Source organism: Rhinopithecus bieti, unplaced genomic scaffold (genome assembly GCF_001698545.2).
Source record: "Rhinopithecus bieti isolate Rb0 unplaced genomic scaffold, ASM169854v2 scaffold_23283, whole genome shotgun sequence".
Classification (NCBI taxonomy): Eukaryota; Metazoa; Chordata; class Mammalia; order Primates; family Cercopithecidae; genus Rhinopithecus; species Rhinopithecus bieti.
In genome coordinates this window covers 154626-182382 of record NW_016810852.1, presented here as the reverse complement: position 1 = coordinate 182382, position 27757 = coordinate 154626, and the positions used below count along the sequence as shown (strand labels likewise).

Sequence of the window (27757 nt, the reverse complement as noted above, 5' to 3'; positions counted from 1 at the left end):
CGCCATACGGTGGGAGGGGTGTGAACCTGCGTGGAGTTCTGGGGGTTCTTTGGGAGAAAGTTAGGGGATACGGAGGGGTGGGGGCAAGACTTCCAGGACTTGAGGGAGGGCGTGGGGAGGGCCGCCCAGGGTGTAGGGTGGGGCGCAGGAAGGAGGTCAGAGCGAGTTTGGGGTTGGGGGCGGTGCACGCTGCGGGGACACGCAGCCCCCGGAAGGTGCGAGTGTGAACGTGAGTGTGAGTGCGTGTGTGTGTGTGCGCGCGCGCCGCAGCTCTCCGGGTTCCGCGAGGCGCGCGGGTGTCAGCTTGCAGCCGGGGCTCCTCCCTCCGGCCCCCCTGCCCAGCCCGGCGGTCCCTCCCTCCCTTCCCGCTCGCCCCTCCCCGGCGGGCCAGGGGCTGGGACGCCCCGGTGAGCAGCGGCGGCGGCGGCGGCGGCGGCGGGCGATGTTGGGAGCCCTAGGGCCTCGCGCGCTTTGCCGGAGGGCCCGGAGGCCGAGCCGCTGTCCGCCGGCCGCGGCCGCGCCAGCCCGCTTCCCGCCGGCCGGCCACGCCCTGTCAAACTTTGTTGCGGCGGGCGCTGAGCGCAGCGGGCCGGCGAGCGGGCGGGGGGGGCGCCGGGCCCGGGCCCGGGCAGGGCGCGGGCGGGCTAGGTCTTCCGAGAGCTGCGGCCCCGGCCCGCGGCGCCCACCATGCCCCCAGCTCGGCGGCGGGGCGGCGGGGGCGGCGCGGCGCAGCGGGGGAGGCAGTGGCTCCAGCGCCGGGCGGCAGGCGGGAGGGGACGACCTCGGGGCGAACGACGAGCTGATCCCCTTCCAGGATGAGGGGGGCGAGGAGCAGGAGCCGAGCAGCGACAGCGCCTCGGCGCAGCGGGACCTAGACGAGGTCAAGTCGTCCCTGGTCAACGAGTCGGAGAACCAGAGCAGCAGCTCCGACTCGGAGGTAAGGAGGCTCCGCGGCCGGCCCCGGGGGATCCCGGCCCTCCGTCCGCTCACCCGCTCTCGCCTTTGTGTCTCCTCCGCAGGCTGAGAGGCGCCCGCAGCCCGCCCGGGACACTTTCCAGAAGCCGCGGGACTATTTCGCCGAAGGTACGTGCCCGCCGGGACAGCCCCCCACTCTCGATCCCCGCTGCGCTCCGCTGCTGAGGCCAGGCGGCCCACGGTCCCCCTAGCTCCGGTGTACGCACTCTTGCCCTCCACCTCTCTAGGCGGCAGTCCCCGTGGGGCGCGCGTTGGGGGCGCTCGGGTCCCCGGCTCCCGCCCCGACCCCCCTGCAGCGGCGCTGCCCCGGGGGCCCGGGCCTCACCTCAACCTTGGTCTTGTTCGCAGTGAGAAGGCCCCAGGACAGCGCGTTCTTTAAAGGACCCCCATACCCTGGGTACCCCTTCCTGATGATCCCGGACCTGAGCAGCCCGTACCTCTCCAACGGACCCCTGTCTCCCGGAGGAGCGCGCACCGTGAGTGCGCGTCGAGCGCGCCAGGGAGGGTGGGAGGCCGCGGCCCGCAGGATGCGCCCCCGGGCTCGGCCATGGAGTGGGGGATGGGGCCTCCTGCGCCGATCTCAAGCAGAACTTGTTTGCGGAGTTGAACTACTCTCTGGCGGCCGAGCGCGAGGCTGCGCTGGCCAGTGCCTAGATGAAAGTAAAGTTCCTTTAACTTCTCCCCTCTTGCGGGTTGAGGTTTTGGAGTCCACCTCTGGGATCTTCCTCGGCCTCCAGAATTCTTCGCCTGCACCGAAGGAAACTTGGATTTGTGCCCGTTTTGGGGGGGTCTCGCTTTCCTTCTTGGAAATCGGTCAGCTTTCTCTGGCAGTGGGGCAAGGGGCCTGGGGAGCTGGGTTGGCGACGTTGTCCTCCGACTCCGGGTTCACTGGGCTGCTGCAAGCTGGTTCCTAAGAAACCCAGTTTTCGTGGCGGGTTATTCACAGCCCACGTTCCCACCCCCCTCGCACCGGGGCCTCAGCTTTTCTGCGGAGCTAGCTCTGAATTTTATACTCGCGTAGATGATTTCGAGGCGACCCGAGGCATTCTTCAAGTTGAGGAACTTGGCTTTTTCCCCCTTTTGTCGCCTGCTTTTCTCATTTAAAGCGAGCGCTGCGACACTTTAAACCTGTTAATGGGCGCGTATTGTGTGCTGCGCGCTGGCATTTAGAGCGGTGATTAAGCAAATTGACCGGGCCCCAGACGACGTGCAAATGAGGGCGGATTCCTTCGCCCCCTCTGTGGCTCTAAACTCCCGTCCCCGCGTTGCGAGGGGCGCAGCTGGGGCTGGCGAGGCCTTTGTGTCCCCCAAGCCGCGACTCCCCCCCCAGGCTCCCTGCCCAGGTACTGGGTCTGATGACATCTTGGGTGAACGCCTGTCTACTGTGTGCCAGGCCCCCTCGTGCTGCTGCTTGGACGCGATGTGCGTCGTAGTTCTTTGCTTCCCGCCTAGCTACCCAGTGCCCGCCACTTCGTTGTCGACGGTGGGTAAGGGGGCAGGGAGTGTTGGCCTCTTACGAGCAGGGTCCCAGCAACCCACTTTATGCTAAGGCTGCCCTGAGATAACGATGATAATTAAAGTGTGCTGGAGAAAGGCTAGGTGCTGAATGGCCATTCCTGCTGTCACTGTACAGCGGTCGGTGGAGAGCCAAGGCCTCCACATTTGGTTCGGCAGGGGCGCTACCATCACCAGATGGGTTGGAGGAGGGTTGACGGCGGCGGTGGGAGAGACTCTGACTGAGGAAGAGGGGAATGGGGAATGGGACCACACAGACCTCACAGTTTTGCCCCGAGAGGGAGGGAGGCCTTGCTGCTTTGGCCCTGCTGGCCTGGAGCACCCCAGGAAGTCCTGAATGTAAGTGTCACTTTTGCAGTGAAAACTGAATGAGTCTATGGCTGTTGCTTTTTCTCATTAGTGTTAAAAGAAAAGAGGTATGTGCCAATCAAAGGCGGGGGATCCAGGACCTACTGTAGTCTTCTTTAGGTTTTCAATGATTCCCACCAGTTCCCACACATGTAGCTTAGTTCTGTAAGTTTTGGTGGGATTCCTGTAACTTTGCGTATGGGGGAGAGTTAATGCCTCTAAAGTCCCATGTTTCCATTTACCATTAGGGTATCTACAGAAAGGGGTCTGGGAGGCACTAGCATCTGTGCATCAGCCCTCAGCCAAGTCCTGGTGCAGTTGAAGTCACCAGAAATGACTATTTCACCATCAAATATGACTATGGCTCTCTCAAGGCTATTTCTCCACGCATCCATTTCTCTTTAGGGCATTTTGATTCATCCAGGCTCTGCTGTCTCCTCTCCCTAAGAGCCCAAGTGAGACAGATTTTTGTTAGTGTTCCCTTCTTCCTTCCTTCTATCATATTATGTGTTCTTATGCCTGAGAACTTCCAAAGGCTGATTCTTGCTGATCCTGGAGATTCCTGATTACTAAATCCAGGCCCGTGTGGGATTTTGGAGCCCTCCTTGAGGCAGCCAACCTTTCGCCTCTGCATGCGTCTCTGACTGTCCTCCTTCATCTCTGCAGCTGTTCCCTGCCCTGGCCCAGACACCATCCTCCTTTCAAGCCTCCTAGGACTTGTACTTTCTTGGGGACTTAGTATGTCCCATCCCACTCCCATACCTACATCTTGTCTTCTTGGTGACTTGCCCTTACAGAAGTTAGTTCATTTCCCAGTGTTTCTGTGTCTCTGTGTGCCTTTCGCTGTGTTAGTTCACTGATAAACTGGGGAAGTGTCCTGCCATTAGGTCAGCACAGTTAAACCTAATTTGACCCTGTTCTTTTGCTGCCAGTAAGTAAAGCAAATGAGGAAATATTTAAGCACTTGGTTGTCTGGACTATAGGGTGGAGATGATGGTTTTCCTCTGGATGATTCTATTAATATAATTAAGGTAATTGTCACTATAGGCAAATGGTAGGTACAGAGAAAATGGCCTTCTGTTGGTTTCCCAGCCTGGCAAAATGAATGTGGATAGATATGGGTGGGCAGTGAGAAGGGAGGAAAGTGCCCAGGACACATGATCCGATCTCTCTGATATCTTAGGTCTTTTTTATTGTTTGGCCTCTAAATTGCACCACTTTAGGCTTTGCTGCTCTAAGGCCTAGAGGTAGTATAAAATTAGGTGACCCCAGTTATCTGCTGCTTTAACACTTCCTCTGGAAATACCAAGCCAGATGCATAAGTGGGAATTGGCTGGAGTATTTTCAGGGTGTTAATGAACCCTAGGAATAGCAGGCAGGAGGCTTCAACAGCCTCACCCACTGGCATAATCCTGCTGAGACCACTGGGGGCTGGCCCATCCTACAGTCTGGCCATCTCTCCCCATGAGCCATCACCCTTGCCCTCCACTCTGGTTTGGCTGGGATGCTAGGAAGTGGCCTTTTCCTGAGCCTCTTTAGAGAAGAGGTCCCCTCAGCATGGGATGTGGGCCAAGTCTCTGTGAGCTGCAATTGCTTCTTGTCTGGAGGCCCAGGGACCCTGTGAAGAGAGGAATAACTGCTACAAACCATTTTTCAAATAATCACATTGAAATTATACATTCATTTCTGAAAAGGCTTCACGGTTTACTAAATCACTTTGGGGCTGTTGCCTAGAATTTTGTTAGGAAAATGTAAGTTGGCTGGGTGCGGTGGCTCACACCTGTGATCCCAGCATTTTGGGAGGCCAAGGTGGGCGGATCACCTGAAGTCAGGAGTTCGAGACCAGCCTGGCCAACATGGTGAAGCCCCATCTGTACTAAAAATACAAAAATTAGCCAGGCTTGGTGGTGGGCGCCTGTAATTCCAGCTACATCGGAGACTGAGGCATGAGAATCGCTTGAACCCAGGAGGCAGAGGTTGCAGTGAACTGAGATCATGCCACTTCACTCCAGCCTGGGCAACAGAGTGAGACTCTGCCTCAAAAAAAAAAAAAAAGAAAGAAAGAAAATGTAAGTCAACACATTAGAAAGTGAATGCCAAAAATAGTTTAAGACAAAAAAGAGCCAAAAAGAAAGTGTTGAATGTGGTTCAGCAAGCCAGCTACAACGTGATAGGAAGTAGTTTGACTGTGACCATGAAGTGAGTGCTGATGACATTTTGGAAAGAAACACTTCTAGGTAGTGTTGCTCAGGGAGTCTGTAGTTTTTGTGTCCATCTTATAAATTTCAGAACCTTTCCTTTTTTTTTTTTTTCGAAACGGAGTCTTGCTCTGTCGCCCAGGCTGGAGTGCAGTGGCTGGATCTCAGCTCACTGCAAGCTCCGCCTCCCGGGTTTATGCCATTCTCCTACCGCAGCCTCCTGAGTAGCTGGGACTACAGGCGCCCGCCACCTTGCCCGGCTAGTTTTCTTTTGTATTTTTTAGTAGAGACGGGGTTTCACCGTGTTAGCCAGGATGGTCTCGATCTCCTGACCTCGTGATCCGCCCATCTCGGCCTCCCAAAGTGCTGGGATTACAGGCTTGAGCCACTGTGCCTGGCTTCAGAAACTTTTTGTGCAGCACAAGCACACAAAAGGCTTTGCTTCATTATTTCTCATACCATCTCAAGTCAGGTTTTTGTATGAAATTGTCCTGGTCCTCAAACGCATGCTCATTTTTAAGTCCTTTATATCCCACTGCTTCCCATGGGCAGTCTTTCTTATATCCTGGGAGCTCCTGTTCTTCCAGACCCAGAGGAACCCAAGCAGAAATCTTTGTATACGTATGAAGAGGTTGTCTGTTTTTAGGAGCTGTATGTAAAAGCTAAGGAAACCTTTTCTTTGGGAAGATCAGTATAAACATGCTGCTTTTGGTAAAATTCTTTTAAGCCATTTCATCTAAATATAACTTCTGTTTCATTTTTTTTTTCTAAATATAACTCAGAGTTTAATGAGGGCTTTTCACATGGAACAAGCTTTTGAGAGGGCCTGTGTTGCTGAAGTTTTCGCCCTTGGATTGCTGGGGTGATATTGGTGACAAACTCTGTAGGGAAGGACTGGGAACCTGTCAATCTTTTTTCTTTGGTTGAGTGGATTGGGCAGGGAATAGCTGACTTGATTTGTTATAAGTTTGGAAAGTTATAGTTTGGTTACATTCTTCATTGATCACACTTCTAGGGATTCTTGAAGAAAAGGGAGGCAACACACACACAATCTAACAGCATATTCTAGCCTTTACAGTGATGTGCAGTGTTACTAAAATAATTGGGAAATAAAGAATGTAAATGATTAACTCACTGGAAAATCTTTTAAATCTTCTATAATAGGAAGGCCCTACTTACACTTCTATTTAGTGAGATACCTTTACTTGCCAACCTAGGGAAAAATTTAGATTTGCACTTTTTTTTTTTTTTTTTTTTTTGAGATGGAGTCTTGCTTTTTGCCACCAGGTTGGAGTGCAGAGGCGCGATCTTGGCTTACTGCAAGCTCCACCTCCCAGGTTCACACCGTTCTCCTACCTCAGCCTTCTAAGTAGCTGGGACTACAGGCGCCCGCCACCACGCCCGGCTAATTTTTTATTTTTTAGTAGAGACGGGGTTTCACTGTGTCAGCCAGGATGGTCTCTATCTCCTGATCCACCCGCCTCAGCCTCCCATAGTGCTGGGATTACAGGTGTGAGCCACCGCACCCGGCATAGATTTGCACTCTTAAATTTGCACTCTTAAAATGAATTCCTAACTCCTCAACTTCTTCAACTAAAGTCTGTTGGATACCTATCATGGGCGATGGCTAAGGGACCATGGGAAACAAGACCCAGACTTTGCCCTAAAGGATTTAAAAATTAAGTAGGAAAGAAGTCATAGTAGCACTGTAATAAGAAGTTAAGAGGCAGTGAAGCCTGGAGGAGCATTTTCAAATAGAAATTGAGAAAAATTGCTTCCTGGGTGATCCAGGAAGGCAGGTCGAAGTAGGTTTAAACTAGTCCTTAAAACTCAGTCATTCTTTAATCCAGGTAATTCTTGTTAATTTAGAAGAATGTAAATAGTAAGAGGAGGCATTTAGAGTGAAAAAGTGGAAGTCCTCCTTCACTCTCAAGGTGGGAGCCAGCACCAGGAGAGCAAAGACATGGAGGAAGGAAAAGTTAAGGGCAGTTTGGGATAATACAGCTTATTTCAGTTCCATTTGCCTGGAAGTATAAGGGGCCAGGACATGGGCTAAGGAAACTAGAATGCCAGGGAAGGAATCTGATCTTATTCAAGAGGCAGCAGAGAACCATCAAAAGTTAGGCTGGGAAGTGACGTGACTCGTACATGTGGCTAGAAAGATAATGGTGGATTGGAGGAGGAGGACCTGGAAGGGGATAGAGCAGTTAGACTCACAGGAGCCAGGAGTGAGGTGAAAAGGGCTTCAGAGTAGCAGAGTGGAAAGGAAAGGTGGGATGGGAGGAAGTGGGATTCTTGTCTGCACCGCTGTGGGGAGGGGAGGTACCAGATCGAGAAAGTGGCTGATGTCACAGTTAATTCCTGGTGTGCAGGCTCGGGCACCTGGGGACTGACTTCTGCAGGTGGGAAGGCCTCCCCAATCTCTGCCTCCCCACTGGTGGACAGATGCTTACTGAATATTTTGGCAATAACAGAGCCCACATAGTCTATGAGAGGCTCTTTTTGGGAGGAACCCCTTGGTTTCATTGGAGACATGTTAGGTGTGAGGGGATGTTGAGGGGATGATTGAAACTGGGTGATGTAAGAGAGGTAGAGAAGAAGGGGAAGGGATGCTTACAGCAGGGACAGAAGTCATTGGGGGAGGATGGAAGGGAGCATTGGGTAAGGTAGGAGGAACGCTTAGGAACTCCCCTCCCCCTTTCTTTTCCCTCCAGCTTCCATAATGTTGCATGAAACATGAAAGAAAGGGGGAGGCCAAGTGCGGTGGCTCATACCTGTAATCCCAGCACTTTGGGAGGTCAAGGCGGGTGAATCACCTGAGGTCAGGAGTTTGAGACCAGCATGGCCAACATGGTGAAACCCTGTCTCTACTAAAAATACAGAAATTAGCTAGGCATGGTGGCAGGTACCTGTAATCCCAGGTACTCAGGAGGCTGAGGCAGGAGAATCACTTGAATCCAGGAGGCGGTGCCTGTATCCCAGCTACTTGGGAGGCTGAGGCAGGAGAATTGCTTTAACCTGGGAGGCAGAGGTTGCAGGGAGCCGAGATTGCGCCACTGCACTCCAGCCTGGGCAATAAGCATGAAACTCTATCCGAAAGGAAGAAAGAATCCAGCCTGGGCAACAAGAGTGAAAGGGAGAGAGAGAGAGAGAAAGAGAAGAAGGGAGGGAGGGAGGAAGGAAAGAAGGAAGGAGAAAGAAAGGGAGTGTCCTTGGTGCTAGATGCCACAGAGAGAGAGGGGACAAGAAGATTGAGGAGTCAAGAGGAGCTTTTGAGCCAGATGCTGTGGCTTGTGCCTGTAATCCCAGCTACTCAGGAGGCTGTGGCAAAAGGATATTTTGAGGCCAGAAGTTCAAGACCAGCCTGAGCAACATTACAAGACCCCAACTCTAACAAAATTTTAAAAATTAACCGGGCATGGTGGTAGCTCAGGAGTTCAAGGCTACAGTGAGCTATGATTGTGCCACTGTACCCCAGCCTGGGTGACAGACAGAGTGAGACTCTGTCTCTAAGAAATAAATAAAAATAAAAAATAAGAGGAGCTTTTGGAATTCAGCTATTAGGAAGTTACTGCTGCCCACGGAGAGAAGTGTTCCAGACAAGTGGTGGTGGTAAAGGTAGAGAGAAGAGACATTAGCTCAGTGCTTCCCAAATAGAATAGCCAAGGTGCCAACCTGCAGACTGGTCTCAGGTGTGGGCCAGTGCCTCCCCCTCAGCTGGAACCCCAGACCAGACTCCTGCAGTTTCAAGCAGCCTCCTCCTCCTATCCTGGTGTACCTTCCACATCTCAGTACCACCATGGGGAACCCCGAAGACTCCAGACAACCCATTTTAAAACCCTGACTATGGAAAGAAGAGGGAAGGGAGGAGCTGCAAGTTTGGGAGAAAGTGTATTAGTATATTTGGGATGCTGGAGTGGGAGCCTGTTTGTAGGAGCCATAGGGCAGGCTTGAAGATGAATGGGCAAGAAGATGAGAGTAAGAGGAGGTGAGACTGAGAGCTTCAAAAGCAGTCAGGCTTCTTCCTTCGTCCATGGAGGGTGCTGTATAGTAGGTGTCCTCCTAGTTTTAAAGATGAGCCCAAGACTTGAAGATGAGGTTTTAGGGGAATGCAGAGGTGAGTTGGCAGAAATGGAGAGTGTGCATTGAAGGACCAGATGGCTTCTTGGTATCTCAGGAAAACCAGGGCAAGTTGGCTACAGTAGGGGCCCTGGAATTTTGTTGGCAGCAGGGAGACTGCAGGCCCTTCCTCTCTATCCTCTCATAAAGCCCAAAATGTTGGGAACCTTTTAGCTTACATGTTAGATAATGAAATGTTCGTGTATTAATTGAAAGGCATGGCACACCTGGGAATTTTTTCCTCCTTTTATTTTCTGGAGCTGGCTGATTTTGAAGAGGGATAGAGAATCAAAATACACTTTGTGCCCTGTGTGGTGGCTCATGCCCATAATCCCAACACTTTGGGAGGTCAAGGTTGGCAGATTGCTTGAGCTCACGAGTTTGAGACCAGCCTGGGCAATATGGCAAAACCCCATCACTACAAAATATACAAAAGCTTAGCTGGGCATGGTGGTGGGCACCAGCTTCTTGAGAGGCTGAGAATCACTTGAGCTGGGGCATGGAGGTTGTAGTGAGCCATGATCACGCCACTGCACTCCAGCCTGAATGACAGAGTGAGACCCTGTTTCCAAAAACAAAAACAAAAAATGTGTGTGTGTTTGTGTTATGTGTGTATATGTACACACAACACAGACACAATTTGTGTGCAGCTAGGGGCAGATATTGAGATATCGAAGTGATAAAGTAACTGGGGATAGGGAAGGACTGGGCACTTAAGAGCATATAGAAAACTGCCCCAGATTGTCTATTTTAATCTATTCTTGGAGGAGGTTTTTATATATCCCATGTTTTGTATTATTTCTCCCAAACTGGATTAGATTTAGTGAACAATAAAACAAATGCAGTTTCCAAAACCTTGGTGTTCAGAAATGAAGGGAACCATGAGGGCAATGAAGGGGACTTGCCCTTTTCCTCTATGCTGTATGTGCTGCCCAGGGAACAGCCCCAGGACACTCTACAGTTTCTCCCGGGTTTACTCCATTCTCCTGCCTCAGCCTCCCCGAGTAGCTGGGACTACAAGCGCCCGCCACCTCACCCGGCTAGTTTTTGTATTTTTAGTAGAGACGGGGTTTCACCGTGTTAGCCAGGATGGTCTCGATCTCCTGATCTCGTGATCCGCCCGTCTCGGCCTCCCAAAGTGCTGGGATTACAGGCTTGAGCCACCGCGCCGGGCCACTGCAGTTTCTTTCTGAGACTCACAAGGTGTTAGCAGTGCTCTGAGTTCACTCTATTGACAGATATGTTTAAGGTTCTCAAATAAATTTCAAACTTCTAAATCTTTCCTTTTTGTTGTGTGCATAATCTACAGATTAGGAAAATGGTCATCTAATTGAGAAGTATACTTCAAAGTTTGAAAATAAAATCATAAAAATGTTTTCCTAAACATAGCCTTTTTCAGAGTTTTTGTGGATATGGTCAAGGGCAATGACTCTAATTACCTGGGGTCCTCAGGACAGGAAATGAGCTCACACTCATGCTCTCAAACTGTGTCACAGCATTTTGGAAATCTATTTTCATTTTATTCAAGAGGGGAACAAGGCCTCAAGTGTTCACCCTAATTGTAGAAAATAAACATAAACATGAAATTCACAAAAGAACTACTATAAATGGCTGCAAATATGTGAAACTATGTTCAACTTCCCAGGGAGTCAACAAATACTAATTAATACAAGAATCATCTTTGGCCCATCACATTATGGTTTTGTCTGAATAAGCCTCTTCAGTGCTGGCAAATGTGTGGTAAAATGGCTGCCCTGGCTACTCTTTTTGGCTGTTCTTAAAGGGCGTAAATAGCTCCACCCCATTTGGAAAGCACTTGGCAATGACTGCTAAGACTTTAGTATTTTTCATAGCTTCTAAGCTGCTAAGAAATAGATACTTGTTCGCATTTTGCTGCTGTGCAAACAGACTTGTAGAGGTCAAGTATCTTGTACAAGGTTACATTGCTGGTAATTGATGGCGCCAAGATTTGAATGTGGTTGTGAGTCTGAAGTCTAGGTCTCCCATTCTGCCCATGTGACTTTACACACATGCCTGATGTAACTAGCTCCTCCTCCTCTCCAGAGAAGGGCACTGACCTTTGTTTCCCAGTTCAGAAATCCTGGTGTGAGTTATCAGCTGGGGTTGAGGGTGGATAGATTTGTTCCAACTTTACACATTGGACCTGAGAATGTACTTTCCTGTTGTAGAAGCGAGTGACAGTTGTGGTTGAAGTTGCTTCCCCAGTGCAGCGCCCCAGAGGAATTAATGACCTTTAATGGGCTGCCCCAGGAACTTCATGCAAGGAAAAGGTACTTACCTGCTAACATTTGACCTGTTTGGAAATTGGGGATTATTTTTCCTCATTGAAATTGGTGAGGGTTGGAAGAATACACAAACGAGTCTTTGGTGTGGAAGAACACCGGAGGAGTAAACTTACTATTCTCGCAATTTGGATTACAACATAGTTTGGTTAACAAACCCAGCTCTGGTGAACCAAGTGTGCAAATATTATTTCCTTATGGTTCATCTTATAAAATATTTTATAAATTGGTTGCTTTCTTTAAGCTCTTCGCAAATGAAAAATCAGTCCCAAAAATCTATAAAAGACTATTTCAGCGATAATTGACCATTAAGGAAATACATACTAGGCTGCGTGTGGTAGCTCACGCCTGTAATCCCCACGCTTTGGGAGGCCAAGGTGGACAGATAGCCTGAGCTCAGGAGTTCAAGACCAGCTTGGGTAATGTGGCAACACCCTGTCTCTATAAAAAAAAAAAAAAATAGCCAGGAGTGGTACCACGTGCCTGTAATTCCAGCTACTCAGGAAGCTGAGGTGGGAGGATTGCTTGAGCCCAGGCTGTTGAGGCTACAGTAAGCCAAGATCACACCACTATACTCTAGCCTGGGTGACAGAGTAAGATCCTGTCTCAAAAAAAAAAACTTTTTTTAAATAATAAAGAAATACATACTAAACATTTACACAGTTATTTTGGGAATTGCAGAGGGGGTATTTGTCTTCTTTCCCATCCCCCTTTCTCTCTCTCTGTGTGTGTGTGTGTGTGTGTGTGTGTGTGTGTGTGTGTGTGTGTGTTTAAGATGGTTAGAAATCATGAAATTCCACCAGGCACAGTGGCTTCCTCCTGTAATCCTAGCACTTTGGGAGGCCGAGTCAGGAGGATCACTTGAGGTCATGATTTCAAGACCAGCTTGGCCAACATGGTGAAACCCCATCCCTACTAAAAACACAAAAAATTAGCTGGGTGTGGTAGCACACACCTATAATCCCAGCTACTCAAGAGGCTGAGGCAGGAGAATCACTTGAACTCAGGAGGCAGAGGCTGCAGTGGGCCGAGACCATCCCACTGGACTCCAGCCTGGGTGAAAAAGCGAGACTTCGTCTCAAAAAAAAAAGAAATCATGACATTCCATACTTTTTCCTTTACTTCCCAAATGACTTTCCAATAATAACATGGTGGAAAGATTAACAAAGGGGGCTTATGATATGATTGATAGAAGGTGGGGAGGCTTTTGGGGTTCTACCTAAGCCATCCTAGAGACCTGGGTATTGCAAAGCACTGAATCTTAGATAAATATCTTAGACCTCATTAAAGTGAGTGGGGCTATTATATGTAGGAATGTCTATAGAGAATGTGTGGAGAAAGCAGAAAGGTGTAAGTCTGAGAGATGGCAACTGTGATTAAGGAACAGATGGATCTCATTGATAATGAGGAAGAAAAACAAAAGAAGTAGGAATGAGTGGTATGAAAAGCAGATCAATTTACAAGTCCAGATTTGTTGGCAGTAGTGCTTTCTGATGTTTGGGACTACACTCCCCTCTGTAAATTCCAAAAAAGGATATGTCAGGGTCATTAAACTGAGCTGGATTTGCAAGATATACCTTCTAGAGGTGGTTGGGTGTTAGACTCTGAGATTCTTATCAAGGACCCTGCGGGAGTGTCCTCTAGCCCTCTGAGCTCGGTGGAACCATCCCGCCCATCCAATAGGTGCGGAGCATAAGCTCAGGGCAGTTGTTGACCTGCCCAAGGGCAAACAATTAGGAGTGATGGAAACAGGACTAGGGTCCGTCTGCACTCCACAGTGGTAAGGCTTCATCTTCCACCACTCAGGGAAGTACACAGCCAGCAGTGCTCCAGAGATGATGTATCTCTTTTTGTTATGTTTTTATTTTATTTTTTGTTTATTAAAAAAAAAAATAGAGACAGGGTCTCACTATGTTGCCCAGGTTGGTCTTGAATGCCTGTGCTCAAGGGATCCTTCCACCTCGACCTCCCAAAGTGCTGGGATTACAGGCTCGAGCCACCGAGCCCAGCCGAGATAATGCACCTTGAAATACTTCTTTATCTAAAACATGTTAGATTGTTGATTGTTGACAACATGAATATTTAAACATCAATATTAAAAAACAGCCCCATAAGCACCGTTAATGTTCCAGGGCACTATATCACGCTGTTCTAACTGTTCCTACGCTGAATTCTTGTGCATCTGATATTATCATCTCTATTTTATGCTTGAGGAAGCCAAGACTGTCATAGTAAACCAGGAGCCCAGAGTCACCTCCCCAGAAAGTGACAGAGCCAGCATTCCAGCTGTGGGGGGTTCTAGTTCCACCAGGCTGCAGTTTTCCTCCACTGAAAATTGAGCACCAAATTGACATGACAATGCATGAAAATGCCATTTGGGGCAAGATTCAAAGAAATGGTGTGTAGAAGTAAAAGATGAGTAACATCCCTCGGCATATATTCTTTTCAGTGGCCGGCCTGCCTTCCTGCCTGCCTGCCTGCCTGCCTGCCTTCCTTCCTTCCTTCCTTCCTTCCTTCCTTCCTTTCCTTCCTTTCCTTCCTTTCCTTCCTTTCCTTCCTTTCCTTCCTTTCCTTCCTTTCCTTCCTTTCCTTCCTTTCCTTCCTTTCCTTCCTTTCCTTCCTTTCCTTCCTTTCCTTCCTTTCCTTCCTTTCCTTTATGGAGTTTCTCTCTTGTTGCCCAGGCTGGAGTGCAGTGGCGCCATCTTGGCTCACTACAACCTCCATCTCCTGAGTTCAAGCAATTCTCCTGCCTCAGCCTCCCGAGTAGCTGGGATTACAGGCACCTGCTACCACACCCAGCTAATTTTTTGTATTTTTAGTAGAGACAGGGTTTCACTGTGTTAGCCAGGATGGTCTTGATGTTCCAACCTCAGGTAATCTGCCTGCATCGGCCTCCCAAAGTGCTGGGATTATAGGCATGAGCCACTGTGCCCGGCTTCAGTGGCGTTTCCATCCCTTCCACTTAGGAGGCATTTTTAGTGCCTGACGTAGAATCAAAGCCTTGATAGCTGGTTGATTTACAGTCTCAGGGGTGGTGTTAATTGCTATCTTAATCTTTCTTTGCTTTTCTGCACTCTGCAGCTCCATTGATTCTGTTTTTCCCAATCTCCAAATTCCCTTGTGTTTTTCTTCTGATACTTTGAGGTGGTACACTTGGTTCCTTAAATATCATATGTGAGATGTTAACAGTTCTAGGTGGAGGTACACTGGCAATCAATCCATTCACCCAACTTCTCTGTATGTTTGAAAAAATTTGGAATTAAAAACCCAGGATAAATAAACTAAGTCCTATTTCTTCAGCCAAATTCAAAGTCCCTGCGGTCTCACATCCGGAAACCCTGGGGTCTGCCTGGGCGGTGTCCTCCACCTCAGGCCAAGGTTGCAGCAGGTCCTTATTCTGTTGTCCATGATGAAGCTTTTAGTGGGGGATCCGAGTAGCAAAATACCCTCACCCTGTCCTCACTCTGTGTAATCTTCCCTATAACCCGAATTGGGGATTGCTTGTGTGTCCCCCTCCCACCTGTCACTCTTCCCCTGCCCCTCCTCACGTGATGCTGTGGGAACCCAAACCCCAGCATCTCCTAGATGAGGGCAGTGGTAGAGCGCCAGCTGGAGATGGGGAGAGGAGGAAAGACAGGGAGGGGACATCTGGCTCTCGCGGTCCAAGGGGATTCCAGAGAAGGTGAGGGAGAGGAGCCCCAGTCCCAGAGATTGGGGAGGACAGGATCTTGGGGGTCCCAGCTGGGCCGGGGTCCCCAGGACCCTAGCATTAACGTGTAGCCCCTGTGCCACTTGTGGATGAAGCTGCCCTTGTGGATCCACTCAGTGGCAGACGTGGTGGTGCCTGGGTGTTAAATCTGTACACCATATGTAATAATAGTGGGCATCTGTTTGGTGCCTTAGTTTGTTGCCTCGCTCATACTCCTGACCAGCCCCACATCCTCATGCATGTGTGGGTGTAACTGTACATTGGATATACAGATGCGCCCAGACTTAGAATGGGCTTACATCCAGATAAACTCATCGTAAAGTCAAAAAAATGTTAGGTTGGATGATCATAGGTTAGGGACTGTCTGTAGTTTTTACTTATTAGTTATGTTACTGACTTAAACTGTGTTCCGGGTGGGATGCATAGAAGAGAGGTACCATGGGAGGGTAAGAGTCTAGTAGGAGTATTAGAGTGCATGAGCTGAAAACACTTTGCTTTCTACTTTACAACATAAACTTTTTTGTGTTATAAAATCCTTGTTAGGGAGAGTGAGACACTGGCGCTGAAGCTTTGGAGTGGAAAATGGGTCATCTTCACAAGGGAGTTCGCAGTTGATGCAAAGGAGAGTTCATGGAGGAAGGGGCTGAGATGGGGAGAGTCTGTGGAGTCTGGGACAGCCCTTTAACAAGCAGTTCCTTGGACCTTGCATGGAAAGAGAGGAGGGGAACTTGTCTGGAGAGAAAGAAGCCCAAAGCTCCATCCAACGGGGATGGAGAATATTCTATTAACAGGCCAGCCCTTGTCCCTCCAGGCGGCAGTGTGTCTAGGGGGGTCTGGAACTTGGTCTTGGCCATGGTCTGCAGGGCACTGGGTCCCAGCCGGGTCAGGAGTTGGCTGTGTTGCTCTGCCCCAGGCCCCTCAGGGAGAATGGGGATAATAACAGTCATAATGATAAATGGGGGCAGACAGTGCTTTGAGAAGCACTGAATTAACACTTTGTCTGAATGGACTGCGTTTTAAAATCAGGATTTGTCCGAGGCTGAAATGAAATATCAGCATCAGAGAATCTCCAGGATATAAAAAGAAATTAGAAATGTTACCAAAATAATGTACAGTATTATCACAACTGTATTAAGATGTTTAGTAGCCAAATATTTTAACCAACATCTTAACAAGTGGTTACAGTATTTAACAAGTTCTTATAGTATTTAAATTTTTTTTTTTCTTTTTGAGATGGAGTTTCGCTCTTTTGTCTGGGCTGGAGTGAAGTGGCTTGATCTTGGCTCTGCCCCCGCAGATTCAAGCGATTCTCTCTCCTGCCTCAGCCTCCCAAGTAGCTGGGATTATAGGCGCCCACCACCACACCCAGCTAATTTTATATTTTAGTAGAGACGGGGGTTTCACCATGTTGGCCAGGCTGGTCTTGAACTCTTGACCTCAGGTGATCCACCTGCCTCGGCCTCCCAAAGTGCTAGGATCACAGGTGTGAGCCACTGCGCCCAGCCCTTAAAAATTTTTTTATAGGAAATGACTAAATGTAGTCAGGAGAGAAGCCAGAAATGCATAAACAAAAGTAATTAGTACATCAACATCAGTATTTAGTGCAGGTTTTGAATTTACATGGTTGTCAATTCCCTTTGCAAAAACTTAACATATGACTTTAACATAATCACCAGTTTGTGTGAGTTCTTAATCAAATAGCTATCAACAAGATGATGTGCATATGTATATGTGTGTGTGTATACACATGTATATATGCACACACACACTAACTTTATAAATAAGTTAAAATTTGTATGTAGGATATATATAAGCAATATAATATATAAATATATATTACATTTTAACTTTTAATTTTAGAATAATTTCAGTCACAGAAAATATACAAAAATAGCACAAATAATTCCCTTGTACTTTCCCCTAGATTTGCCTTCTTTCTGTAACTTTTCTTTTTTTGAGAAGGAAGTCTGGCTGCAATGCCCAGGCTGGAGTCAGTGGTGCCATCTCAGCTCACTGCAGCCTCTGCCTCCCGGATTCAAGCAATTCTCCTGCCTCAGCCTCCCAAGTAGCTGGGATTACAGGTACCAGCCATTATGCCCGGCTAATTTTTGTGTTTTTAATAGAGACAGGGTTTCACTATGTTGGCCAGGCTGTTCTCAAACTCCTGACCTCAAGTGATCTGCCTGCGTTGGCCTCCCAAAGTGCTGTGATTACAGGCATGAGCCACTGCGCCTGGCTCTGTAACTTTTTTCGGAGTCATTTGCAAGTAAGTTGCAGGCGTAATGTCCCTTTACTTAAGGGGGCATTATTTGCTAGATTGCATCTCTGATACATATAGAGCATATTTGTGAATCTAAATAAGAAGAAGGAACAAGATACATTCTAAAAACAAGGACATTTGCCAAAGTGCAATTACTGAAATCAGGAAATTAACATAGAGACAGTGCAATTGTCTCATCTATGGAACTTACTCAGATTTTGCCAGTTGTCTTACTGATAGATGTCTTTTGTAGCAAAGGAAAACATTTTTACTTTTATTTATTTACTTTTATTTATTTTTTTAAAACATATTTACTTTTATTTATTTTTTTTTGGCTTTAGGATGAGTCCAAGATCACATCTTATGCTTAATTGTCTCTTAGTCTCCTTTAGTCTAGAAGTTCTTTGGCCTCTGTCTCATGTTCTTGACTCTTTAAAGATTACAGGCCATTTATTTTGCAGAAGGACCTTGACTTTTCTTTTTTTTCCCTGGTGTTTCTTCATGCGTAGCTTTAGGTTGTACATTTTGGGCGTGAAAGGTATGGTGTTCTTCTTATTGTATCTTCTCAGGAACATTATCTAGTTTTCCCACTACAGGTGACACTAATTTTGTTTTCTTGGTTAAAATCATGTGTTCCAGGTTTCTCTCAAGAGAGTTACTACTTTTCTTTTTTGTAATTAGTCAGTACTTTATGGGAGATACTTTGAGACTATGTAAATATCTCATTTCTCATTAAACCTTTACCCAATGATTTTAGTGGCCATAGATGATTCTTGCCAGAAACAATTTCCACTGTGACAGTTGCCAAATTGATGATCAGTTTTTAAAAATTGACAGTTAGGGCAGGAGCAATAATTTTTTCAGTTGCTAGATTGTTTCTGTGACACTTAGAACATATTTGTGAATACTAAATAAGGTGAAGGTATGAGATATCTTGGGGTCTCTCCTTTTTAAAAAATAACAGGTTTTATTTCCTCTGAAGCTTTTATAGTCTTTATTATGTCTGGATCAAAGATGATTTATCAAGAAACTATACTGCAAGATTTTGGAGTTTTTTCCATATGAAATGTTGAGATAGCAAAGTTGACATTCTGCTCAGCATTTTTCATAGGATGTGAGTAACTTCCTAATTAGGTTTTTATCTTGATGACTCCTGTGGAGTTTTTCACAGTCTGGATTTTGCTAAATGCAACCTCATGATATCTTTTAACATGTTTCTCTGTCCCCTGAAGTTCTTGAAAATTGTTAGATTTAGATTTTTGGTCAAGATTCAGAGTGTTTCTCTCTCGCTCTCCCCATTCCTTCTCTCCTTTTTAACTTATTTTTGCAAGACTGCTTCATATAATAGATGTTGTTTTCCATCAGAGACACTGATTGTCTCTCTGTGATGTCAGCAGCTACTAATTATCAGCACACACATCCTTTACCTCATTCGCAGTTTCAAAATGATGATAGTCTATTTGTATCATTCCCTTGTCTATCAGTTATAATAATTTTTAAAAGAGAAACTACCCCTCACCAACTCTTTAGTTACCTCAGATCAGAGGTCAGCAAACTAAAGTCTACAGGCTAAGACCAGTTTGCCACTTTATTTTATAAATAAAGTTTTATTAGAACACAGCTATATTCATGCATTTGCATATTGTTTAGGGCAGCTTTGGGGCACTGCAAGGTGCCCAGTTAATTAGCTGTGATTGAAGCCATATGTGGCTCACAGAGCTGGAAAGATTTTCTATCAGGCCCTTTGCAGTAAAAATTTGCTGACCCTTGTTTTAGATCATATGGGGAAAGCAATTTAAATGCCTTATTCTTTCCCTTTATATACCAGTTTCCTCCTGGTGTCATGGCACCCTGTAAAGGTGACCAATGAAGCTTAAGGATAAAATATTATTATGAAATAGATTTAAACCTGCTTAATGTCTTTCAATCCATTTGCAATTATTATCCTATTGATACCCAAACTGTCCCACCTTTAGTCTGCTGGAGCCTCTTCAGGCTGGCTCCTGAGTCCTTGTGACACAATCCTGGTGGTCTTGGATGCTTCTCTGCTTGCTGGTCTGGTAGGATAGTCCAGGCACACCTTGTACATTTGTTGTCCCAGACCAGGAGATGGCCATTTCTAGAAGGAGCTCTGTCTTCTTTTAATGGAAAATGTTACTTACAGACCACTGTCTGAACCCTAGGGTTGCATATATAGCTACTAAAGGTTATTGTGTTTAATGTTGTGAGTGCACTAAGCAGTTCTGTAGAGACTAGAGGTAGAATATAATATGCCTATTGTAATTTTAAAACAATAAGCATTTATTTGCTCTAAAAGGATATACCATTCTCTCTCTCTCTCTTTTTTTTTTTTTTTTTGAGACAGAGTTTCGCTCTGTCGCTGAGGCTAGAGTGCAGTGGCACAATCTTGGCTCACTGCAACCTCTGCCTCCCAAGTTCAAGCAATTCTCCTGCCTCAGCCTCCCAAGTAGCTGGTATTACAGGCGCACACACCTCACCCAGCTAGTTTTAGTAGAGATGGGGTTTCACCATGTTGTTCAGGCTGGTCTTAAACTCTAGACCTCAGGTGAACTGCCCACCTCGGCCTCCCAAAATGCTGGGACTACAGGTGTGAGCCACCATGCCCAGTCTATTCTCTTTTTTTTAAATGTTCTCTTAATATTGGTGATTCTGTTCATCAGTCCCCCTACTTAATAATTGTATAATTTTACATGATAATTGCTTTCTACATAAAATTAATATTTTTCATGCTTATATTTTACTCTTTCAACAAAAAATAAGCATACATATTTCTACCAACTTATACATTTCAACAGGTGAGGGTCACAAGGAGATTTTCACTCGAGTTGCACGTGGAATGTTTACCTATTTTTGAAAGGGCATGCTCAGATAATGACAGCAGTTTCGAACAACATGCTTCATTTCCTTAGTTCTCACATTGCTACACGGATGAGATATGTTGGTCATCTATGTGATCACATCATCATCGATCAGGCAGAAGTTCAGGCCTTCTGAAGATTCATGCTAAACCTCGATAACAGATTTCCATTGACTAGTGTAGGCTGAAGCCATATTTTGATGTATTCCCAGGATCTACCTCATACTTGCAAAGATTAAATAAGGTTGCATATAAGCATGTAGAACAGTGCCTGGCACACACAGCAAGGGCTTTGTTAAGATAAACTCATTATCTGTTTTAGCGGTCCTGGCTTTCAGGATCTTGCTAGCCTCTATAATGTTTTTTTTTTTTTTGGAGATGGAGTCTTGCTCTGTCACCCAGGCTGGCATGCAATGGCGCGATCTGGGCTCACGCAAGCTCCACCTCCCAAGTTCATGCCATTCTCCTGCCTTAGCCTCCCAAGCAGCTGGGACTATAGGCGCCTGCCACCATGCCTGGCTAATTTTTTGTATTTTTAGTAGAGACGGGGTTTCACCGTGTTAGCCAGATGGTCTCCATCTCCTGACCTCGTGATCTGCCCACCTCGGCCTCCCAAAGTGCTGGGATTACAGGTGTGAGCCTCTGTGCCCAGCTAGCCTCTATAAAATTTAATCTCTACACTGCAGTATTCCTAGGACACTTACTTATGTTTAATTTTGGATTGCTAGTTTTCTAGAATTCATATTCTTAAGGATCCTGGCTGTCCTGTTTCTCTTTTGATGATCATTGTCCCTAACACCATTCTTTGCACACAAAGTCTGCCTTCTTTCTGGATATGTGTGAATATCTGTTATGTTTATTTACATTTCCCTCTTTTTTATGCACAGTATGTAATAAACAGCAAAAAACTGTCTTTCTCTTAGACATTTTAGGTTAACAAGAGACATCATTGTTCACTTTGGGTATTTTTCCATGTGTAATTTTTGATAAGTTGATTGCTAGTGGTTGTTCATTTTATTTTGCTTTTTATGAAAGTTTTCTCAATTCATCCCAGAATTGAGGCTGTACATCCTTTTAAAAATAAATAAAGCCGAGATCTGTGCTAGAGTTAGAACATTGAATCTGGCTCACTGGTTTGTGTCTGGACTTCCCTTCAACTATGTTACTGGGAGTATGTGAGCAGTTGTAGAGGCCATATCGTTTTATAGGCCTGTGCCAAGGAAAATACTTGAGAATTACATTAGCAACTCCAAGGTATTTTGGCTGCTCTGAGAGGACACATGATAGTTTTCCAGTTATATGAACAAGAGCTTTTGTTTTAAAGTTTCTTATAGGCTGTAAGAACAATAGTGCCTCTTTCAGTACTTCCCAGAGTAACATCCTTGGGATGTTAATAGGTAGAACATGCTGGGCTTCATTTCTGCAGGACTTCTCAGGCCTTTAACATGCCAGTGAATCTCATAGAAGGGAGTGTATATTATGCAGGATTCCTTGGGTTTATTTGACCAAGGCTTTCCTTGTGTTTGGAATACTACCCCTCCGCCTACTCCCCGTCACGCCATGCGTAAGTCTCACCTCATACTTCCCTGCCTGCCAGCCTTAGATGTGGTTCCCTGCTCTAAGTTCTCGGCTCTCTGAACTTGAGCACATTTCACTGTTGGTAAATATGTGGCTTAATAATGATCTGATCCTCTGGATCCTAAACTCACTGAAGAAGGCAGGCAGTGGGTCTGTTTTATTCCTTCCCTCCTGCGTTCTCAGCACCAGACATAAAGAAGGTCATCAAACCAGTGTTTGCCACCCAGATGAGTGAAGCACCCATAGAACTTTTTTTTTGTTTTTGAGACAGAGTTTTGCTCTGTCACTTAGACCAGAGTGCAGTAGCACAATTTCGGCTCACTGCAACCTCCGCCTCCTGGGTTCAAGTGACTCTCCTGCCTCAGCCTCCTGAGTAGCTGGGACTACAGGCATGTGCCACCACACCACCTAATTTTTGTATTTTTAATAGAGATGGGGTTTTACCGTGTTGGCCAGGCTAGTCTCAAACTCCTGACCTTGTGATCCTCCCGCCTTGGCCTCCCAAAGTACTGGGATTACAGGCATGAGGCACCACACCCTGCAGAACATTTTTTCTCCAAGTAGCATCTCATGGTGAGAGGTGAAGCCAGCTGGACTTCCTGGGTCAAATGGGGACTTGGAGAACTTTTCTGTCTTACAAGAGGTTTGTAAAATGCACCAATCAGTGCTCTGTAAAAAGGCACCAATCGATGCTCTGTAGCTAGTTAGAGGTTTGTAAAATGGACCAATCAGCACTCTGTAAAATGGACCAATCAGTACTCTGTAAAATGGACCAATCAGCAGGACATGGGTGGGACAAATAAGGGAATAAAAGTTGGCCACCCCAGCCAGCAGCAGCAACCTTCTCCAGTCCCCTTGTGGAAACTTTGTTCTTTCGCTCTTCCCAATAAATCTTGTTGCTGCTCACTCTTTGGGTCCGTGTCACCTTTAAGAGATGTAACACTCACTGCGAAGTTCCGCAGCTTCATTCTTGAAGTCAGCCAGACCACGAACCCACTGGAAGGAAGCAACTCTGGACACAGTGGGACTTGTGTTCCACAGAACCCACTTTGAGAACCATAGATTGGTCTATGGAACTGCTCTAGCCTTGGTACTTCATTTTCAAGTGCAAATAGCTAGAATACTGTAGATCTTCATAATTCTAGTTAATTTACTTCATGCTTTCAGCTAACAGGGAAATGTTAACTAATTTAAAGATGAGGCTCAGCGCTTGAAATAGCTTGTCTTAGTGGCACACAGAGAATCAGCCAGGATTAGAATGTTAATTTCCTGATACCTGTCCTAGGGCCAGTTACCCACCAGGCCCGTCTGCACCCCACTCTAAGGTTGTTAGTTACATAAATAGGAACCAGTGTTTCAGACTGTTGGGGGAGGGGAGAAATCAGATGCCCCTTTGTACACTAATTAACGCAGGCAGAACAAAAGGCCCAGCTTGGTTTTCAAGTTCGAGTTTGGCTCATATGTGGTCCTCAGTGAAGATTATGATCTTGAATAAATTAAAAACAAATGTTAAAGAAGTCATAATGAGGTAAAAAAAAAAGGAATTCAGGATTCTGGTCTTTAAAGACTCGGTAAACAGACTTCTCTTTAAAGCTGATATTCACCTCCCCCCCTCCACTTTACCAGTCCCTCTTTGGAAATCCTGTGTTCCGTCTTCGTGATTATTGTTCATTTTTACTTCAGTGAGCCAAGTGGGTAGGTATGTATGTCTATGGTCTCATGTCGGTGAGCACAAGCCTCATTCACCAAGCTCTGCTGAACTAGGAAAATAGTACATTGAGAAGTCTGGTTAAATCCACTAAGTCAAAGGGATTTGCACATCTGGCAAAATGCCCTCTTCCTCAGGAATGACCACCGCAGCCTGCTGCCCCAGCCCAGCTTCAGCTTCCTTTTCCTCCAGGGTGCTCAAGGCAAGTGTTCGGGGAGGGAGCACACAGAATCCCCCTGTGTTCTTCTCCCCCAGGCCGAGTTCCCAGTACATTCTTGACCAGGGCAGACCAGATGTGGGGAGCTCTGGGGCTCAGTGCGTTTATGCATTAAATGGGACTCTGTATGTATATGCCAAATTAGGTCTGCAGGCAGTCTTTACGAGCACAGTAACCATTTTACAGATGTAAAGAAGCTCAAAAGTCCTGTGTATGTTTGTAGTCTCATTCCCTGTAAAGTTTCCATGAGCACATTTCAAGGCCTCTGTACACAGAAATAGAGTTTCTCTGCTCTCACCAGCTTACCTCTTCACTGTATCAAAGTTCTCATCGTATTATTCTGTGTGTGTATGTGCATGCATGCACATGTGTGCATGACGAGTAAGTTCTCAACTTGGGGCAGCATTGCCACCCAGGAGACATTTGGCAATGCCTGGAGATATTTTGGTTAGAAATATTTTGGTTAGACTTGGGTGGGGCTGGGGGCACATTCTGCTAGTATCTAGAGGGTAGAGGTCAGAGATGTTGCTAACCATCTTACAATGCATAGGATGATTCCTCACAACCAAGAATTATCTGGCCCCAAATGTCCATAGCCGAGGCTGGGAATCCCCGGTGTACATAGACACATACATAAAAATATATTCAGTATATATTTATTTACTGGAAGAGGCCTTAGAGATACCATTTGAATTTTAGTTATAGTTGAGGAAACTGAGGCTGAGAGGTGAACAGAGTTCCTAATATCACAAAGCTCTGGAGAAGCATAGCAGGCCCAGAACCTGGGCCTCTGGCTTCTCTGAACAGTACTTTTTGCAGGGATAATAGTTCTTTCTGAACCACTGCTAGATTAAGAACCCTCATTCTTTGGGTGTTCTCTGTGTCCCAGAGGAATATTGCATACATTACTTTGTTTAGTCCTCAGAATGACCCTGCAAGTAGGAACTGGTTAGTCTTCCTTTAGTCAAGAGGAAATCAAGACCCAGAGAGGTCAAGATCCTTGCCTGAGGCCATTCAGCAGCCTGGGGCAGGGACTGGCTTGGAAATCAGATTTACCCAGCCCCTACCATGTGGCACCACCTGCCCCAGGGCCATGCTGACAGCTTCTGTAAGCCTGAGGGACAAGGCAGTGAAGATGCTGAACTGGGAACCCAGGGATTCCTTCCAGTAGTTGCATTCTGAAGCTCCAGTTGGGAAATGGTTAATAATGCCTGATCTTTGTCCCTAAGAGGCCCTGAGCTATTGAACCCATAGGGTTTTCGGGTCTGCAGCCCTTGCTTAGGAGGCCTCTGGGTGAAGAGCAGGAATGATGGTGGCCAGTCTACCTGCAAGGACCAGGGGAACTGGGTAGGGGTAGGACGGAGGGGCCCTGACTGGCTCTCCTGCCTTCCCCTTCCCTCCTCTCCCTCCTTCCCTCCTTGAGGAAGGTCTCAGGTTAGTGGGAGGTGAGGGGCAATTAGTGGTAATTGTTCATCATTTGTGCAGATGGGGCATGGCTTTTAGAGGTGCCTTCTGGGATGGAGAGAGCCTGGGAACTCAGAATGCTACATGGTGGACAGAGGAAAGCAGGCATTTCCAGGGAAGGAGGAAGGTGTGGGGTTGCTCCTGGGAAGGTCAGCTTTACCTACTTCCGGCCATAGTAGTGTAAGGTGCTGGCTGAGTGGGCAGAAAGTGGGGCAGGGGCTAGGAGAGCTGACGGCAAGTATGGTGCATGGCCCTCAACGTCCACCCCAGTCTGGTCCAGAACTCCTGCTCTGGCTTCTGCAGCCAAACCCTAACAACAGACTGGTAAATGACTTCGTTTAGCTTCCTGTACCCACCAGCATGGTGCTTTAGAACACAGGAGACCCAGTCCCCTCTGGGAGTCCCCTCTCTCCCCTCTCGTTTTCGGTCTGGTGTCCGGGAGACCACGCACATGACTCCTTGTGAAGCTGAAGCCAGTCCAGAACTCCGAGGCCCAAATCTCCACGGGCTGTTTCAGTGCTTATTCAGTGTATTTTGTCTTGGGGTGATATGAGCCTGTTTAAAAATAATGTCTGCCCAAACTCTTGCCTGAGAGAGGTTTGGGGGCAGAAAGAAAGCTCACATTTGAGTCCTAAGAGGAATCATCGTGTCTCGATTGCCAAAATCACTATAGCTCAGGCCAGCTTAGTTTTGGGGGTGTGATAAAGTTTTTATCTCTTTTGGAAAAAAACTCCTGGGATTTTCTATCATGGATATATCTTTCATCTACATGTCCAGCTTTAAGAAAATGTGATTATGCTTCTCTGTAAGTGGATAATTGAGCAGAACAGCATGCTCATTTCTCTCTGTCAGGCCTCAGGTGAAGCCCGGCCCTTTGGAGGTGGTCCAGGCCCTGTGGCCACAGCTTACCTACTGAAGGGCCTCCTGGTACCGCCACAAGCTGAGACCCAGCCACGCTTTCTGTTTGTCCTCGGAAGGTTTGCTGCACCCTAACATAGATCTCTGCTACTGAAAAATGTGTCTTTAAATCCACCTGTATTTCCATCTCTGGTTACAAATTGTCTTGACCCCAGGCAAGCTGCTGTCTCAGAGGTGGCTGCAAGGATGTTGAAGCATAATCCAGCTTTGTGGTAGAGGAGGGCTTCGCAGCACCCTGGATGGTGGGGTTCAGCCTTGAATCAATAAATAGCAGCAGGCTCCGGCTTCAGGAAAAGGGGAGTCCTGGTTCAAGAGAGATTGGCGTTTGAGACAGGAAACACTTCCTGGTGTTCTTGCAGTGTCTGCGACTTCTTGCCAGCCTTTTAGGCCTTTCCTAGTTTACAGGCCGCCCCCTCGAGCCTACGTTCTCCTCCTGATGGTGCCCGCGCTCTCTGGGCTCCCTGGGCAGACCATTCACCTTGGGAACCTGGACTCCTGCTCAGCCTGCAGCTTCTGTAGGTTTAGCTGTCTGTTGGTTGCTCTGGGCTACTCAGGGACCAGTTGTGCAGGCACTGTCCTCTTTTGGCCTTTCTCCCAGCCTTACCAAGTTGTGGTGGTTGTCTGCATGCCCAGTGAAACCTTCTGCAGAAAGGACCAGGAAGGGCACACATTGGCTGCCTGCACTTGGGGAAATCTGAGGGAATGTGAAGGGAAACAGGTTGGCAGTTCCTGGTGCCTTCCAGACCAGTGCCTGCCCTCTCCTCTGCTTGTGGTACAGGCCTTTGACCTATTGGAGATGGGAGAAGCCCCAAAGAAATTCAAGATCACTTTCAGGCTTCCTTGACCCAAGGCCTGTGGGAAGGCTTGTGCCCTGGGATGCTTGGGGTAAAATGTAACATCTGGCCTTCTCTGAGTCCCTCTCACTGCAGACCTGGCCTGACATCCTGCTGGCCTTGCTGGTTTCCTTCTGCCCCTCATGAAGTCCCTCCTTGCTGGCTTTCTCCTGTGCCAAGGGGCCCAGCTTCCTCCCCAAGCATCTCTGTTGCTTCCCCCTTTGCCTGGCTCCCTCCTCTCCCCAGGCTCCCTGAAGGATGGCCACTGGCTCTGTAGGTTTCACAGGCACCTGGGACACTGTCACACGGTGGGGGAGTTTGCGCCACGTCCCATCTCCAGCCAATGCTTTTCTCCCTCTACCTAAAGGCTTTTTTCCTTTCAAAAATTTTAAATTAGCATACAGAAAGATTGAGTCTTTGGGTATACAGTTTACCAGTTTTTAACACATGTACCGATTCATGTAACCACCACTATACTTCCAAATTCCTAAAATCTCCTGTGCCACTCCTTTGTAGTCATGCCCCCTTCCCCTTGGCAGCCACTGCTCTGTTCTCCAACATTCCAACAAAGATTTTTTGGCCACATTGTGTGCATCTTCTGAGAAATGTTGTTGGTACCTTCGGACGTAGAATAAAGACATGCAAATCACCTCCACTCTCCTGAAGCCTCCCATCTTCCTTGGGATCACAGGCATATGTCACCATGCCCAGCTAATTTTTGTATTTTTGGTAGA

General features: G+C 47.1%; 1 protein-coding gene across 1 annotated transcript in view; it reads left to right on the top strand.

Moving 5' to 3' along the window:
* Window positions 1-442: 442 nt before the first annotated feature.
* Window positions 443-27757, top strand: part of TCF7L1 (transcription factor 7 like 1) — a 175312-nt gene continuing 147997 nt past the window's right edge. The window contains exons 1-3 of the mRNA XM_017892975.1: window positions 443-937; window positions 1020-1083; window positions 1324-1451. Coding sequence (XP_017748464.1) covers window positions 443-937; window positions 1020-1083; window positions 1324-1451 — 687 coding nt within the window. The remainder of the gene's footprint in view (window positions 938-1019; window positions 1084-1323; window positions 1452-27757) is intronic.